This window comes from Armigeres subalbatus, chromosome 2 (genome assembly GCF_024139115.2).
Source record: "Armigeres subalbatus isolate Guangzhou_Male chromosome 2, GZ_Asu_2, whole genome shotgun sequence".
NCBI classification, from domain to species: Eukaryota; Metazoa; Arthropoda; class Insecta; order Diptera; family Culicidae; genus Armigeres; species Armigeres subalbatus.
Genome location: NC_085140.1, coordinates 373888290 through 373904407, shown reverse-complemented (window position 1 = coordinate 373904407; position 16118 = coordinate 373888290). Strand labels below are relative to the sequence as shown.

Genomic DNA, 16118 nt, shown 5'->3' with positions numbered 1-16118 from the left:
AACAGCTGGTGCAATTCGTGGTTCATTCGCCTCCTCCACGTACCGTCCGCCATCTGCACCCCACCATAGATGGTACGCAACACTTTCCTTTCGAAAACTCCAAGTGCGCGTTGGTCCTCCACGAGCATCGTCCAGGTCTCGTGTCCGTAGAGGACTACCGGTCTAATTAGCGTTTTGTAGATTGTCAGTTTGGTACGGCGGCGAACTCTATTCGATCGGCGCGTCTTGAGGAGTCAAAGTACGTACGATTTCCAGCCACTATGCGTCTCCGAATTTCTCTGCTGGTGTCATTTTCGGCAGTCACCAGTGAGCCCAAGTACACAAATTCTTCTACCACCTCGATTTCGTCACCACCGATGCAAACTCGCGGTGGGTGGCTCACATTGTCTTCTCTTGAACCTCTTCCTATCATGTACTTCGTCTTCGACGTGTTGATGACTAGTCCGATCCGCTTAGCTTCCCTCTTCAGTCTGATGTAGGCTTCCTCCATCTTCTCAAAGTTACGTGCCATAATATCTATGTCGTCGGCGAAACCAAATAGCTGGACGGACTTATTGAAAATTGTACCACTCGTGTTAATCCCTGCTCTTCGTATTACCCCTTCCAAAGCGATGTTGAATAGCAAACACGAAAGACCATCACCTTGCCGTAACCCTCTGCGGGTTTCGAAGGGACTCGAGATTGCCCCTGAAACTCGAACTACGCACATCACCCGATTCATCGTCGCTTTGATCAACCGTGTCAGTTTATCCGGAAAACCGTGTTCGTGCATTAGCTGCCATAGCTGGTCCCGATCGATTGTATCATATGCGGCTTTGAAGTCGATGAATAGATGATGTGTGGGCACGTTGTATTCGCGGCATTTCTGCAGTACTTGGCGAATGGCGAACACCTGGTCCGTGGTGGAGCGTTCGCCCATAAAACCCGCCTGGTACTGCCCCACGAACTCCCTTGCAGTTGGTGCTAGTCGACGGCATAAAATTTGGGAGAGTACCTTGTAGGCGGCGTTCAGCAATGTGATTGCGCGGTAGTTGCTACAATCCAGCTTATCGCCCTTTTTGTAGATGGGACACACGACACCTTCCATCCACTCCTGCGGCAAAACTTCCTCCTCCCAAATCTTGGTAATGACCCAGTGCAGCGCTCTAGCCAGTGCCTTACCACCGTGTTTAAAAAGCTCTCCTGGTAGTTGGTCAACCCCAGGGGCTTTGTTGTTCTTCAGCCGGCCAATCTCCTCCTGGATTTCCTGGAGATCCGGAGCCGGTAGAATTATGTCCTGCGCGCGTTCTCCCAGGTCCATCACCATACCGCCATCTGCCACATCGCCATTCAGGTGTTCTTCGTAGTGCTGCCGCCACCTTTGGATCACCTCACGCTCGTTCGTAAGAAGGTTCCCGTTTATGTCCTTACACATATCAGGCTGTGGCACGTGGCCCTTACGTGAACGGTTTAACTTCTCATAGAACTTTCGTGTGTTATTAGCGCGGTACAGTTGCTCCGTTTCTTCACGGTCTCGATCTTCCTGCTGGCGCTTTTCCTCCGGAAAATCGAGTTTTGTCTGTTCCGCGCCCGTTTATATCGTGAGTCGTTCGCCCTCGTGCGGTGTTGCCCCAATCTCCCCCATGCTGCATTCTTTTCCTCCACTAACTTCTCACATTCGCCGTCATACCCGTCGTTTCTCTGATGTGCAGAGGTTGCGGTTCTACCAATGGCGGATCGAATATCTCTCCAGCCATCTTCAAGAGACGCTGCGCCTAGCTGCTCTTCCGTTGGGAGTGCCACTTCCAGCTGCTATGCGTATTCTTGGGCTAGTCTACCGTCTTGTAACCGCCCAATGTTAAGCCGCGGCATCCGACTTCGACGCGTGTTGTTCACCGTCGAGAGTTTTGAGCGCAGGCATACTGCAACGAGGTAGTGGTCGGATTCAATATTCGCACTGCGGTAAGTGCGGACGTTCGTGATGTCGGAGAAGAATTTACCGTCGATTAGAACGTGGTCGATTTGGTTTTCCGTTTCTTGGTTAGGTGATCTCTATGTGGCCTTGTGGATATTTTGCGGGGAAAGAAGGTGCATCGGACTACCATTCCGCGGGAGGCTGCGAAGTTTATGCATCGTTGGCCGTTGTCATTCGATACGGTGTGCAGACTATCCGGTCCGATGACCGGTCTATACATTTCCTCCCTTCCTACCTGTGCGTTCATGTCACCGATGACGATTTTAACGTCCCGCAGTGGGCATCCACCGTATGTCTGCTCCAGCTGTGCGTAGAACGCTTCTTTCTCGTCGTCGGGTCTCCCTTCGTGTGGGCAGTGCACGTTGATGATGCTATAGTTGAAGAAACGGCCTTTAATCCTCAGCTTGCACATCCTTGCGTTGATTGGCTGCCACCCAATCATGCGTTGGCGCATCTTACCCAGCACTATGAAGCCGGTTCCCAGCTCGTTGGTGGTGCCACAGCTTTTGGTAGAAGGTAGCCGCTCGATGCCCGCTTTTCCACACTTTCTGTCCTGTCCAGCAAATCTCCTGCAGCGCCACGACGTCGAAGTTGCGGGGATGTAATTCATCGTAGATCATCCTGTCGCAACCTGCGAAACCTAGCGACTTGCAATTCCATGTTCCAAGCTTCCAATCGTGATCCTGTATTCGTCGCCTAGGTCTTTGCCGATTATATCGAGTCGCATTATCTCTTATATTGTTCGTAATGATTGGTTTTCTAGGCGGCTTATTGGGCCAGCGCAAACCTCCTGTCTCGTCGGAGGGCCGTCGTGTCAGGGCTGTTTAGCGTCCCACCTAACACCAGGACTTGGGCTTGTGCGCTTTGAGCGGCACACGGTCGCTTTGGTGGGGCCTACTTGCGGATACATGCAGCTTTTTATAGAGGTTTAACAGGGCCCACTGTCAAACCCCACCACATCCTAGGCAAGCCCCACAACTCGCAGATGGCCTGGGGAGGGATCGTCAAGCCCTTGGACATAGTCCCTGCTGCCCCGGTCCCTGCGGACGGTACGTGGAGGAGGCGAATGAACCACGAGTTGCATGAGCTGCTGGGAGAACCATCCATCGTTCACACCGCGAAAATCGTAAGACTGCGGTGGGCTGAGCACGTAGCCAGAATGTCGGACAGTAACCCGGTGAAAATGGTTCTCGACATCAGGCCACTTCGGCCTTAGTCTGAATAAATAATAATAATCATTTCATTGTGATAGGGTGAATATGGTGAATATCTTTTTGTCTTTAAACTTTTTCAGTAATTCATTTGGCTATATGTGGAAAATTGATATCACTGCTAAATAACTTTGCAAATCCTAGGGCTGTTTTTTTTCTAGGGAGGGGTAAGCCTCCCCCTTATTTACGCCAATGGTTTTGACAACTATGTACCCAACATGTTTGGGAACGAGAGCAAAGGGAACAGCAGCGACAATATTCCTCTATGGCTTATTACCTCTATTGCTCAAATATGTGTTAATACTTTTTAACCCGGGAAATTTCCTTTTTTTAACTTTACTAAAAATGTTTTTTTTTAATCTACAGATCAAGTGATCCGGGAAATTTCAAACTAGCCAAATCTGGACTAACGAGTCGTCGGATTTGCGAGATCCGGATAAGTGGGAAGATACAGTATACAGCAATAATAATGAATTATTGGCAGTGGCTGATTTTCTACCAGCCGCTGTCACATCCAGGCGCTATAGTATATGCGCAAAATAGCCAGCATGAGTTAACCGCCAGAAATTTGTATGGCGAAAGACATCTAACGCGGGTTTTCTCAATATAAGGAACTTTTCATGAAAAACTATTTGGTACCGGTTATGAAGGATGGTGTCCGCTACTAAGCCTACCAAATATTTTTTCGATGAAGGTGCTTAATTTTGAGAAATCGAACCTTAGATGCCTTTCGCCATACTGATTTCAGAAAGTTAACTCCTAGTGTGCCGCTGTAAGCACGCTCAAAGCAGGCGATTCATTGTAACACCTACATCGGAATCAAGGTTTGCTGAGTGAAAATCAATTATTTGTGTTGCCTTCTGGATGGTGGACGCGATTGCTGCTTTAAAAGCAGGCGATTGTCCTGAATAAGACAATGGTGGGATTGATCCATTCTTAAAAAAAGGCTTTTGCCCGGAATAAGGCATCGCATCGGTGGATGTGATTCCTCCGTTTGGAATAGGCGCTTGCCCGAAATAAGGCGATTGTGGGTTTGACCCTTTTTTCAAAATAAGTCCAAAAGTGTTGTCCACCTTCTTTTAAGCAAGTGATAAAGTATCAATAAACAAACACAATTACCCTGTTGACCAATTGGTTTCATTATCATTGTAAAAAAAATGACAATCAAACTGGCAGTTCAAACCAATAAAATAAAATAATATGAACTGATAAAATGAACTGATTTCACTAAATACACTCCTGGATCAAAGTGTGTATATTTTTGTTCTCGAAAGTGTAATTAGGTCACCACACGAAACGATCTCTTTCTTATTTGTTTTTCATGAAAGTTATTTATTAAACAATATTTCACTTATTTCAGTTATTATTAAACAATATTTCAAAACAATAAGGTCAGTAAATGACAATTCTGACAGTCGGTGGCCTTGTTATTCAATAAATTCTATGCTGTGAGAAAGAGATAAAGCTCATTCGTGTAGTGCCGTATACATTACATTTCCATTTTATAAGAGTGTATTTGAGCAGGGCTTGCGCGATGATACTCAAGATACTCAAGTTGAAGACTGGGCATCCTGATGTAAAACACGGTGTATCTATGGTGAAATATTATTTTTTTTAAAATCAGTATCTCTGAAACACCCACCACGCGCAAGTTTATGAGCTCCTCTTTCATGTCGTGAGTAAACTAAAAAGTTCTATCGGGGGATCAAGAACAATTTTCATCCAAACCACCAAAAATGTATGAAAAAATTATTCCCGTTAGAACATTTTATAATTGCACTTACGCGAAAGAAGCCCATGCTATCGTGTTGAGGGTGTTTCGAAGATACACTCTGAAATAAATCTATGCTAACCGCGTTTCTCCTGGGTGGGCCTAGAATCGTTTATGTACTGTTTATACTCGAATATTAGCGGGATTGGTAGTCATATGGCTACTGCTTCTGCCTCATACGCAGGAGGTCATGGGTTCAATCCCAGGTCCGTTCCATTCTCCTACTTTGTATCTTTCTCTATATTTCTCATGTTCTAGCAATCGCTAGAACTGGAAATGGACTTCCATACCGTTTCCATTACTATTCCTATACCTTCAACTTGAGTATTCTAACAGTAATCTGCTAGAATTGGAAATGAACTTATAGAGCTCGTTTCCTACATCCAATTAGAAATTCCATCACTTGTCTTCTCCTATCTATCACATTGGCAGCTCGTTAACCAAGACGGACCTCTGCCTCTCGAACCTAACCCAAAAATTCCAACAAATTCCGCATGAACTCGTGGCAAGTGCAGAAGTATATTCGGCTTGCAGTGGGCGAGTGATTGCATCATCATTTCCTCCCCCTTCCCTACATTGACTTGCATTCTGACGTGACAGGCGCCAGTATGACCTAACAAACGAGATCACAAGTACTTGTACATTGAAGATGTGTGTTAGTCCCAACTCCCAAGCAAACATCTGTTGGTTCCCTGTGCAAGAACAGCTGATCTGGTCATAATGGAGTAGCAACTACGAGTAGTCAATCAAGCTCAAGCTCAAGCTCAAGTTTATACTCGATTAGTGTAACCTCCGTATCTTCTCTGTCCCCATTTTAAATCTTAAATTGATTATTTTTTTAAGCTAGCTTAGTATAAACTTTGCAAATAATAAAAATGATTTGTTTGTATGTTTGTAAGCGAGATATCAACGATTTCGTGCAATAGGCCACAAAACAAAAATTTTCATTTTTAAGATTCCGATGATACAAAGTTTCACCTGACTAAAATCCTATAAGAGTGTTAAGTGTCAAAATTATAACAGAATCATCTGTCAGTTCCATACAAACGTTAGTTTAAACAATATTTCAAAAGTGATGTGTATTTCAAAATTTGACAATTTTTGAAAAATTAATATAAATCAATCAATGTGTCGATTTTAAAAGATTTTCTTGCTGAAATACACAAAACTGATCCCTTTGTATCAACACATGCAGAAAGATCCGTGAAATTCGAAATAAGCACCAAAATGTAAAAAAAGGTTTTAATGTAAAATGTAAATATAAAAATGTAAAAGGTTAAATTTAAAAATTATGAGTAAAAAACCGTTTTCCACAAAAAATTTCAAATTATGAGTTGTGCTTGTATTGCACGAAACCGTCAATATATATTCCTCCTCATACGCATATTGCCTCCACATTAGAATCTCGTATAACCACATATATACGATTTTGGGTAATCGAAAAAGTCTAGTCAAGTACCAAGTACCTACAAGACACTGAATTTTATTATTACGTTAAGAATTACCGCATCGAAACGAAAAACAAGTGTCATTACTTTCAGGCTTTCTGTATGCATATTGCTTATGGCAATTGGCTTATAGCCGACTCTCAACATAATGTTCTAAATGCACTTCCATAGTTAATAGTTAATAATAGTGAATTTGTATACTACAAGTCAAGCACAATATACTTTATGCCCCCGGAAAACAAGAAAATTTCCAATACGAAAGATCACCTTGATCTGACCAAAAATATAACTTGCTATCTCCGGCTAGGTATTTTTTCTCGATAATTTATTTAATAATAATATAGATAGACTTAATAGATTTTTTTCTTATTTTCCTATATGCAATATGCTTTGCGTAATGTAATTTGAAATATATGGAAAACTCACATATTCCCTAATAGAATAAACCATTTTAAACAGATCTAAGCACAAATGCTATTTTTTCTTTCTAGAGATTTTGTGGGGCCCAGAGTTTAGAACGTTATCCATACAGTAAAGATCAGCCTCCCACAATCAACCCCAATCCAGTCAAATTGTGCAATTTTATTAATTGTGGTTGATCTGGTCTGAAAAAAAGGTGTTCAACCGCGGTCAAGAATTGTGTATGAATGTGAACATCAAAATGCTGGAAAGAACATTTTTTCTGTTTCTGAACCAACATATAGGGGGAAAGACGGCTTTGGCAGGTTTTGTTCTATTATTGGCAGGGGGGTTTTTGTCGACCAAATTTTATGAAATTTGGCCACAATATTCTTTGATATGCAAAGAATGTTTAAGCCAAATTTGAGCCTAGTCAGTCATAAAAAACCCCCCTGCCAATAATAGAACAAAACCTGCCAAAGCCGTCATTCCCCCTAGCTCAAAGACATTTATTCACTGCTTTGCAAATTTATACAATGCTGCATCAATGTAATCCGACCGGCGGGTAAATCCACATTTTTTGTTAATCCATCTGCATCAACAACCTCGCTGAAATCAAAGTCCATTCGTGCAATGGTTTGCCACTCTAAATGCCCAGACAACAACTCACATCAAATGAGGTGTAAATTTCATTCTTAGTATAGTATGTTCATGTCATCATTACTTAAACATAAAATTCTCACCATTTCACTGGGGTGCCCATGGTGGTGGCTGCCCCGCAGAAGCCCTAGGCCAAGGGCTCACTCCGGGTACTCCTAGCAGCAAATCGTAGCCAGCTTTAGGCGGCTGCTGTGCTCAGCTGAAATTCGAACTCCCTCAACACCACTGTGTGCTTATTTTTTTTCGGTCGAACACTTAGCACTAGCTCGGCTGGCGGACCTGTGGACACTTATTCCCTCACGGACCGTTCCCGACACGACACTTGCTTCCAAACACCTCAACGGTTTTTATGATGATTCCAGCACTAATTAATCTTCGAACGTGTATTTTTTCGCTGCAACTGCACTCGCCTGGCCGCCGTTGCCTTCGTTGTCGTCGTTTGGGGTCACTATTCTAGAATTGGATCTTCGCTATTTTTAAATCGCCCTTACAATATATCTGAGAATACAAATGTCAACACCGTAACACCTCGGATTTGGAATTCTTCGGCCGTGTGTTCCGCTGTCTGCCCCCCTTCAAAATAAAATTAAAGAAACGTAAGAAAACTTGACGAAACACAAATTTAGGAACTTCACTATTAGTAATTTATTGGTTTCCTCTCGTTTCACAGTTTTCCCCGTCAGCGCCGGGAATTTTCGTGATTTTCTCTTATTCCCCTAATTTAACGCTCCTTTTCCTTGCAGCCCAGGCCGTCTGTCCAGCAACGGACTGAGGCAAGTGAAAAGGTTGACTGTTCTTTTCGGCTGGTTTGGACTGAAAGGCAGCACAAGACAGCAGAAGCGGACCGAGTTCCTCCTTCCGCGCGCTCTGTCGCAGTGTTCTTACTTCAGTATCAGTTGCCTACGTTCTTCCGTCCTAAAGCGAGTCGGTGGGTCTCGGCTCTACGACGCGGCCACTTTCGATCTAGCGCGTCCGATCGTTCACAGCTTACTGACTCGATCTTGGAAATTTTAATATTCCCGCACGCTGACGAACCTTTTCTTCGGGACTCCGGAACGAGGCGACCGCGCAAGGAGTCGCGAGCACGTGGGGATGTTCGAAATAGCAGTTGAATTAAATATTTAATATGGTTTTTCTTCCAAATTTTTATTATTGGAAATTTTTAATTCTTTTGTACATGATTTTGAGTATAAAGTAGGACCGTTCCGATAAATCAAAACAAACTAAAAATGGTCACAACGTGGAAATGCTTGAAATCTTGCTTGTAATATTTTATAAATATTTTGTTCCGTCTTATAGATTACATTCAACTAATACGCGTGACGTATTTTTTCGCATATTTTGCATTAATAAAATATTGCTCCGATTTTTCATCTTAAAATTATTTACCCTTTCAGGACGACTTTTTTTACATGGATTTAACGTACGATTTAACGCTCGATCCTGCCAAAACTAGTATAGAAAGAACTAAAAAGGTGTTTTAATATTTTTTTCGGATGTCATAGGTCGTACAAACTATTCTGGAGTACATATCCTCGAATACATCAGAAATACCACTAGAAACAAAATGTCCAAAGCTGAGAATATGTCCAAAAATATCTATGTGATCATTAGACATGAAATTATCGAGTTATGAATTAATGTAACCTATTTCAGGGTCTCCAAAACGGCCTGAAGTTCAGAACATACGATCTACCCGATCAACCAAGCCCTGAACGATGTATTCGTGCAGCGCTAATCATCCCAGCAGCTCTATTGAGCCGATAAGATTTCACTCATTACTCTTAGAAACTACTAAAGGCGTCTTTGGTTCTCCAAAACGTCATGAAATTCAAAACATGCGATCTATCCGATCAACCAAGCCCTTAGCAATCTATTCGTGCAGCGCTAAGCATACCAGCAGATGCATTGAGCCGATAAGATTTCACTAATTAATTTTACAAACTACTACAGGCCTTTTTGGTTCTCCGAAACGATATGGAGTTTAAAACATGCGATCTACCCGATCAACAAATCCCTGAACGATGTATTCATGCATCGATAAACATCCCAGCAAGCATTCAGCCGACATAATTTCACTCATTATAGTTACTAGGTACTACAGACCTTTTCCGTTTTCCAAAACGCCAGGGAGTTCAAAAGATGCGATCTACCCGATCAACCAAGTCCAGAAAAATGTATACGTGCATCGCTTAACATCCCAGCAGTTCCATTGAGCCGATACGATTTCATTCTTTATTTTCACAAGCTGCAATAGCTCCTCCATGATTCGAGGGTCTACGACACGATGTCAACTCGTGGAAGCAAATGATGCCATAGTAGAAATATTTTCTCGATTACTGTGATGGTTCTTTCGACCCGTTCGAGTCGTTGAGGAGCGTTCGGCCAGGTCGTTCAGCTTACTTTGCATATCAGAGCGCTGTTGTGCTAGTAGAGCAATATCATCATCCAAATCGAAGTCGTTTAGATGTTTAGCTATGTACTGCGCTTCGATGAGGCCGACGATTTTATCAGGAACCCCCTCGCGTCTAAGGGCGCCCCACAGATTTTCTATGTTCTCCTGTATCCGATTTAGGATAACTTTGTTCAGAACTTTAAGAACAATGCACAGTAACATGATGCCTCACCAATTGTCACACATATCCCTTTTTGAGACCTTTACTAAGACGCCCTGCATCCAGTCAGCCAGAAAAGTTGCGGTTTCCCATATATTGCAGAATAGTTGATGCAACATTTGGGCAGATAGCATGGGGTCAGCTTTGAGCATCTCTGCTGAAATGCGATTGACCCCGGGAGCTTTGTTGGATTTCATGCTTCGGATGGCTGCTTCAATATCCTGCAATGATAAAGCTTCGGAGTTGATGCGGGTAATACGTCGCACCCTTGGCGGCTCATGCCGAGTTGTTGATGGTTGGTCGGGCGTTGAAACTTGAAGAAGTTGACCGAAATACTCGAACCAACGTTTTAGCTGATCAGTTAGGTCGGTGAGTAGCTGACCTGTCGCATCTTTCACCGGCATCCTCGGAATCATCCCTGCTCCAATCAGGCGTCGTGAGGATGTGAATATCACCAGTTAATGCAGCTTTCTCCCCGTCGTCGGCCTGGGAGTCCACCCACGCTCGTTTGTCCCATCTGCAGCAACGTTTAACTTCCTTCTCTAGAGCTGAATATCATTGACGGGACTCGTTCTTGACTGCTCTGGTTATTGTCCGCTCTATCGCGGTCTTTGATTATCTATTTCTCCTCGATTGTCCACCAGGTTGCATCCGTAATCCATTCCTTCCGCTGAGTGCGCAGCTCACCCAAGTTGTTCTCGCTTTGTTTCGATAAAGGCATTCATGATGGCCGCCCACTGCTATTCTACGCTGCCACCTTCCGGAACACCCGCTGCCCGAGTTCCAAGTTCTTCAGCTGGATCTTCTAGTCAGCGTGTGTTGAATCGCCGTCCGAGTCTCTCCTCCCGCCGTAGAATACGAACAACGCGTAATCGGATCTCGCCAATCAGAAGGTGATGGTCAGACGCGATGTCAACGCTGCGTTTATTCCAGACATCAAGAAGGCTCCGTCTCCATTTTCGGCTGATGCAGATGTGGTCGATTTAATTTTCAGTAGTCCATCACGAGAGACCCACGTAACTTTGTGCACTGGTCGATAAGGAAAGAGCGATCCTTCAGTCACCATGTCGTTATAGCCACAGAATTCTGCTAACAGCTCACCGTTTTCACTCATTTCTTCAAGCCCATAACGTCCCATGACACGCTTATAGCCCGTGCTGTCTGAGCCGATCTTCGTATTGATGTCGCCCATGTAGATCTTGATGTCACCTTTCGAAAATTATCTACGACCGCATTCAGTTCACTTTAGAAATTCTCCTTGTCCTGCAACTCGACAACATCGGTCGGTAACATTGGATTACCGTGAGGTTCCTTACCCGTGTTCTGAATCTGGCAATGATTATTCTAAGTGGTTCCCACTTGATGAGCGCCGCCTATGTATGGGCGATAAGCAGGAAACCAACTCATCGGTGCCGGGGAGCGTTGTTCCCTCGAAAACCGGAAAGTAACAATACCTGTCCCGAAGGTAGTTTGTGTTCTCCAAAGTTTGGCTTTACTCAATCCCAGGATTCCGAGCTTCATGCGCCGTGCCTCACTGGCGAGTTGTGCCAGCTAACCTTGCTGAGCTAACGTTAAAACATTCCATGTTCCAATTCGTGTCCACTGTCCGTTGTTTCATGCCAAAAATTGTCGCTATCATATCAGTTCTCGATCTTTCTTTGTTGGTTTCTTGAACGGTTTGTTAACGAACACTTGAATGGACCATATTTATCCAAAATGTTATAAGATTCATCATGCTCTATAAAAGGTTTTCATGACCAGTTGCTAATAAAACTAATAACTCCACCAAAACGTCTTCATAACATCATTAAGATAGCCTTCCGGCCTAATGGACCAATCTAGAAGAAATTATTAAAACCGTATTAAGAGTAGTAATAAAACTGCATCAAAACTGTTTCAATTCCATATTATGGATTATATTTATTGTCATTCCATTGCCTTTGTTTTTATTTTCACTAGATGACAATGTCCCCTATGTAAAGCTGATGTGTGGAAAATAATGCTTCTGATTTTACTTGTAATGGTTGATGTTGAAAATGAAGTATTATTTAAGTAGTTCATACAACAGAATAATATGCGCAACCGAATTTATCGTGATTATTGAGTTTGTAGAAGCTTAAAATCAACGCGCCTCGAATGTATCGAATAATAACATGAAAATAGGAAATAAAATAATTTTCCTACTTGCTCAAAATATTTCAATTTCAAATAGTTTGTAATAAAGTAACCGAGCTTCTATCAAAAAACCTCAGATATAATTTGATTCCACTAATGAATAGTCTATTTGATCGTAATTGATGAATTTTTTTTTCAATCGCGGCTATGACGTTGATCATTATTTCAACATGGCGACATTTCTTTTTCTGAAAACAAAAAATCTGGCGATAAATAGCTTAATGGCTTTTGTGTTAACCTCAATGATTCTCCTTGGTTACTTCATGACTGTTTTAAACTTGTTATAAAACTTTGTCATGATTACACTTCCCTACAACAGATGGCCTTCGGTTCGATAACATGCAGCCTTCGATAACATGCAGCCTTTTTCTCCAGGTTTATTCGTACAGGACACAATTTTAGGCTAATTTCTCAAAGAAACTTTAAAATCGTCAAAAATTTACATGGGACTCTTATGCGAACCCTTGCAATATAGTCACCTTTACAACCTCGTGCATCTTGAGCCTCACTTTTGTTTTTAATACGGCAAAACTAGCTTATGTCTGCAAATAGCGCAATGTTTCAACTTGCTCTGACACGTAGGGCAAGTTGTAAAAAAATGCATTTAAAAAAGTAATTTCAGTAGGGGAATTGTTCCGATTTCCATCTCACTTAACATATATTCATCTCATCGCAAAACAAAGAAATACAACACCAATCTTGTCGCTTCTTTTTGCTAACAAGCGAAACTAACCCGGATAAAAAATATCATAGAAATATAACTAATTTTATTGTTACAACACTATTTATTACATTAGTGAAACCATTAAATAAAATGTTATTTGTACTATTAAATCACATGAGAGCCTATTGTTTTGCACGATTCATTCAATGGTAAATGGGACTTTTACAATAAAAAATGGGGGTTGTTATGTATCTTTACAATAAAAATTTTGAAAATTTTCCATACTAATTTCAGAGCAAAACAATGGATTTTACTGTTCTTCTATGGGATGATTTTTCGGACGAAACAATAAAAAGTATGTAATTCTAATGTTTTCCTTATTTTTTATTTATTGTTTTACCATACAAAAACAATTTTTTTTGTTTTTTTTTTTATTAGTGGAATCGATTTTAAAAATTACAAATAAAATACCCATCTCAGTGAACTATAGTCATCAACACAATCAACACAGGTTAACAATGATTGTGCCACGTTTACCTTAAAGTCGTTTGGCATAATGCCGTTTGACTAGACAGCTGTTCTTTAAAGAACCAAGAGCCACTGCAAGCCGATTACCTGCAAGAGATATACCTCTGCATTAGCCACGGGCAAAGTGAGAGCAAAGCAATTGATGGTATTTTCTAATTGCATATAGGAAACGAGCTTTCGTTCATTTCCAATTCAAGAAGTCACTGTAGGATTAGTCATGTTGAAGATATAGGATACAAATGGAAACGGTATGAACCGCATTTGTAGCGATTGCTGAAATGAGAGATTTGGAGAAAGATACTGAGTAGGAGACTAGAACGTGCCTGGGATTGAACCCTCAAGGCAGAAGCGGTAGTCATATGTCTACCAAGCTCGTTACTACAAGTAAATACTGTGGATGATTGCGCTACCCAACTGCCGTATCAATATGTGGATAAAAAGAACTGCTTGTGATTTAAAGTGTGCCTTATCTTCATTATATGATGCGGCTACGAGTAAATGACCATTAGGTCAAACGACTATTAGGCCAAACAATTTTCAAGTCAAACGACTATTAGGCCAAACGATCTTAAGCCAAATTATTATTGTTGAAATCATCGTGATCCTCCGATAGGTGGCGAGCGAAGCTAGATCCTTTTGCCGCTCCTGCTGACGGAGCAGGTTCGCTGATATTTCAGGACTGTGACAATCGATAACTCATTGAGCTGCTGCTGCGGCTGGGGTTGTCGGATCAAGCATCTGACTGTGACTAGTGATGGTAGGGAACACGTTCTTGTAGCAAAAATTAAAATCGGTTCCGGGTTTTGCGGATTTATGACGCTGAAAACGAAAAAAAAGACAATGCTAATGAGTAACAATGAAATGTTTTTAGGATGATTCATTGAAGATTATTTATAGTTACATAGAATTCTTTTTTCAACACAATTTACATTTTCTCAGTTTCGCGCTTTTCTATATTGTTGATTGTATAATAAATACGACCCAATCTTTGAAATGTTTTGGATTTTTAGGAACTTATTGCAGAGATTTTGGTAGTAAATTGACAAGTCGCAAGACCAAAAACACGATCGAAAAAAAAAATCGTGTTGAAAGAGAATTCTGTGTAATTTTGTATTATCAACATTATTCCGAGGCCAGGGCCTATGTGCGATGTCTTAACAGTGGAAGGTACAAAAAAATCTATTTGAACACGCTGAGTGATTCAATTCAAAACCCTGGAAGGACTCCGATCATTCCCAGCGATATCAGTCAGAGATACTCATGGACGTGGTGTATAGAAAAGAAACCCTTTCCGGCCTGGAAATCGGACTAAGTTTCCTGATGGGACGCAAAACACACAGCAGAGCCCAAGCGTTACAAACCTAATTCGATCGGCTTGCCATCATGTTGACCGAATTGATCGAGGGATAGATTGGGTCACTGTCGATCGTCATCTGCGGGCTAGCACGTCTCAGCTGGTAATCAATATCCTATTTACGATTCTTCTCCTGGGACGGTATCCACCTTCAAGTTGAAGAACACCAATAGCGAAAGATTTTACCGAATCTGAAAAAAAAAGTTCGATGAAAAACTACGATTTCTAACTTATTTTCATCTTTCCTTACCACTCACGGTGAGACATTCCTGATCAGCAAGAACACCGGATTTGGCATCCGACGGAGTCTCCGGGGCTGCAGCACGACGAACAGGACCGCCAATAAATAAATATCACTTGAGAACAACTGGGAGTTGTTTATGTTTTGTTTTTTTCCTTTTATCAATTTTCTCACCACACGGAAAAAAAACATTCTCACGGCGAGAAAATATTTAAAAAAATGCATCCCAATCATTGAAATATTTTATATACATATATATATATATTATATATTATTGATATATTTTTGTTTGTATTTTTAATCTTTTGAATGATTTAAAAAAATATTCATGTGTGTTCCCCCTTGGCTTTGCCATTAAATTGAATCTATTGTAGTTTTATTATTTCCAACCGGTATTTCATCATCACAATAAATATTGGAAAAATATATTTGTTTAACTAATACAATATTATCCAGATTTAAGAAAACAGATAAATTTTAAATTTGATGAAATTTGCGGTAGAAAATTCTCAACAATAACAAAAAATAAAAATATCATAAATTGTATTGATTACAATCAAATTTATTGTACTTCTATAGTACGTACAATAGAGGCTTCTTTTATTGGCCAAAGATGAACAGTAAGTGAACAATAGATTGTATTATTTACAATAGAAATAATCATATTTGAATGGATTTAGCCAAAAAAGTTACTGTATATTTTTATCCGGGAAGCCATAACCAAGAAATAACTAAGAAACAAACCAAATTCCTTTTCATTGTTTTCACGGCGTGTTCAGTAGAACAATATTATCACAAAAAAATGAGCATGGCTAAAATTTCAACTACGTGAAAATATAGCTTCTTATCTTTCATTTCCTGGGTATTTTAAAAAAAATCTACCGGGGGGTCCCGAACAACTTTTTTTTCCTTTCCAAATGGAACCTGCATTCTAATCTAATACCAGCTGCCAGTCACGAGTCCCTCACGAGTTGACTCGTCATTTATTTTTTTAAACTATTTTTCATGAATTAAATGCAAGGAATGAATATTCTTCATTTTTTTTTATATTTTGAACCTAATTTAAAAGGCTCAAATATGGAAAAGCATGACGGAGCC

The 16118-nt window shown here is 41.1% G+C and overlaps 1 protein-coding gene and 1 long non-coding RNA gene across 9 annotated transcripts in view; both read right to left on the bottom strand.

Annotated features, from left to right (window-relative positions):
- The window catches only part of LOC134213090 (collagen alpha-1(IV) chain), a 34655-nt gene extending 26190 nt beyond the window's left edge, over window positions 1-8465 (bottom strand). The window contains exons 1-2 of one of the 8 annotated variants that reach the window (XM_062691677.1): window positions 8329-8465; window positions 7527-7896 (exon numbers count right to left, since the gene is read on the bottom strand). In XM_062691677.1, the coding sequence (XP_062547661.1) occupies window positions 7527-7546 (20 nt within the window). In that variant the 5' untranslated portion in view covers window positions 7547-7896; window positions 8329-8465. The other 7 variants (XM_062691681.1, XM_062691678.1, XM_062691679.1 and 4 more) reach the window with 7 other exon arrangements.
- A 4858-nt stretch (window positions 8466-13323) lies between these two features.
- LOC134217248 (uncharacterized) lies at window positions 13324-15147 on the bottom strand. The gene is made up of 3 exons (XR_009980961.1): window positions 15030-15147; window positions 14787-14970; window positions 13324-14244 (listed from the first exon to the last, which is right to left on the bottom strand). It is a non-coding gene; the product is annotated as an uncharacterized LOC134217248 (long non-coding RNA).
- Between the last annotated feature and the right edge of the window lie 971 nt (window positions 15148-16118).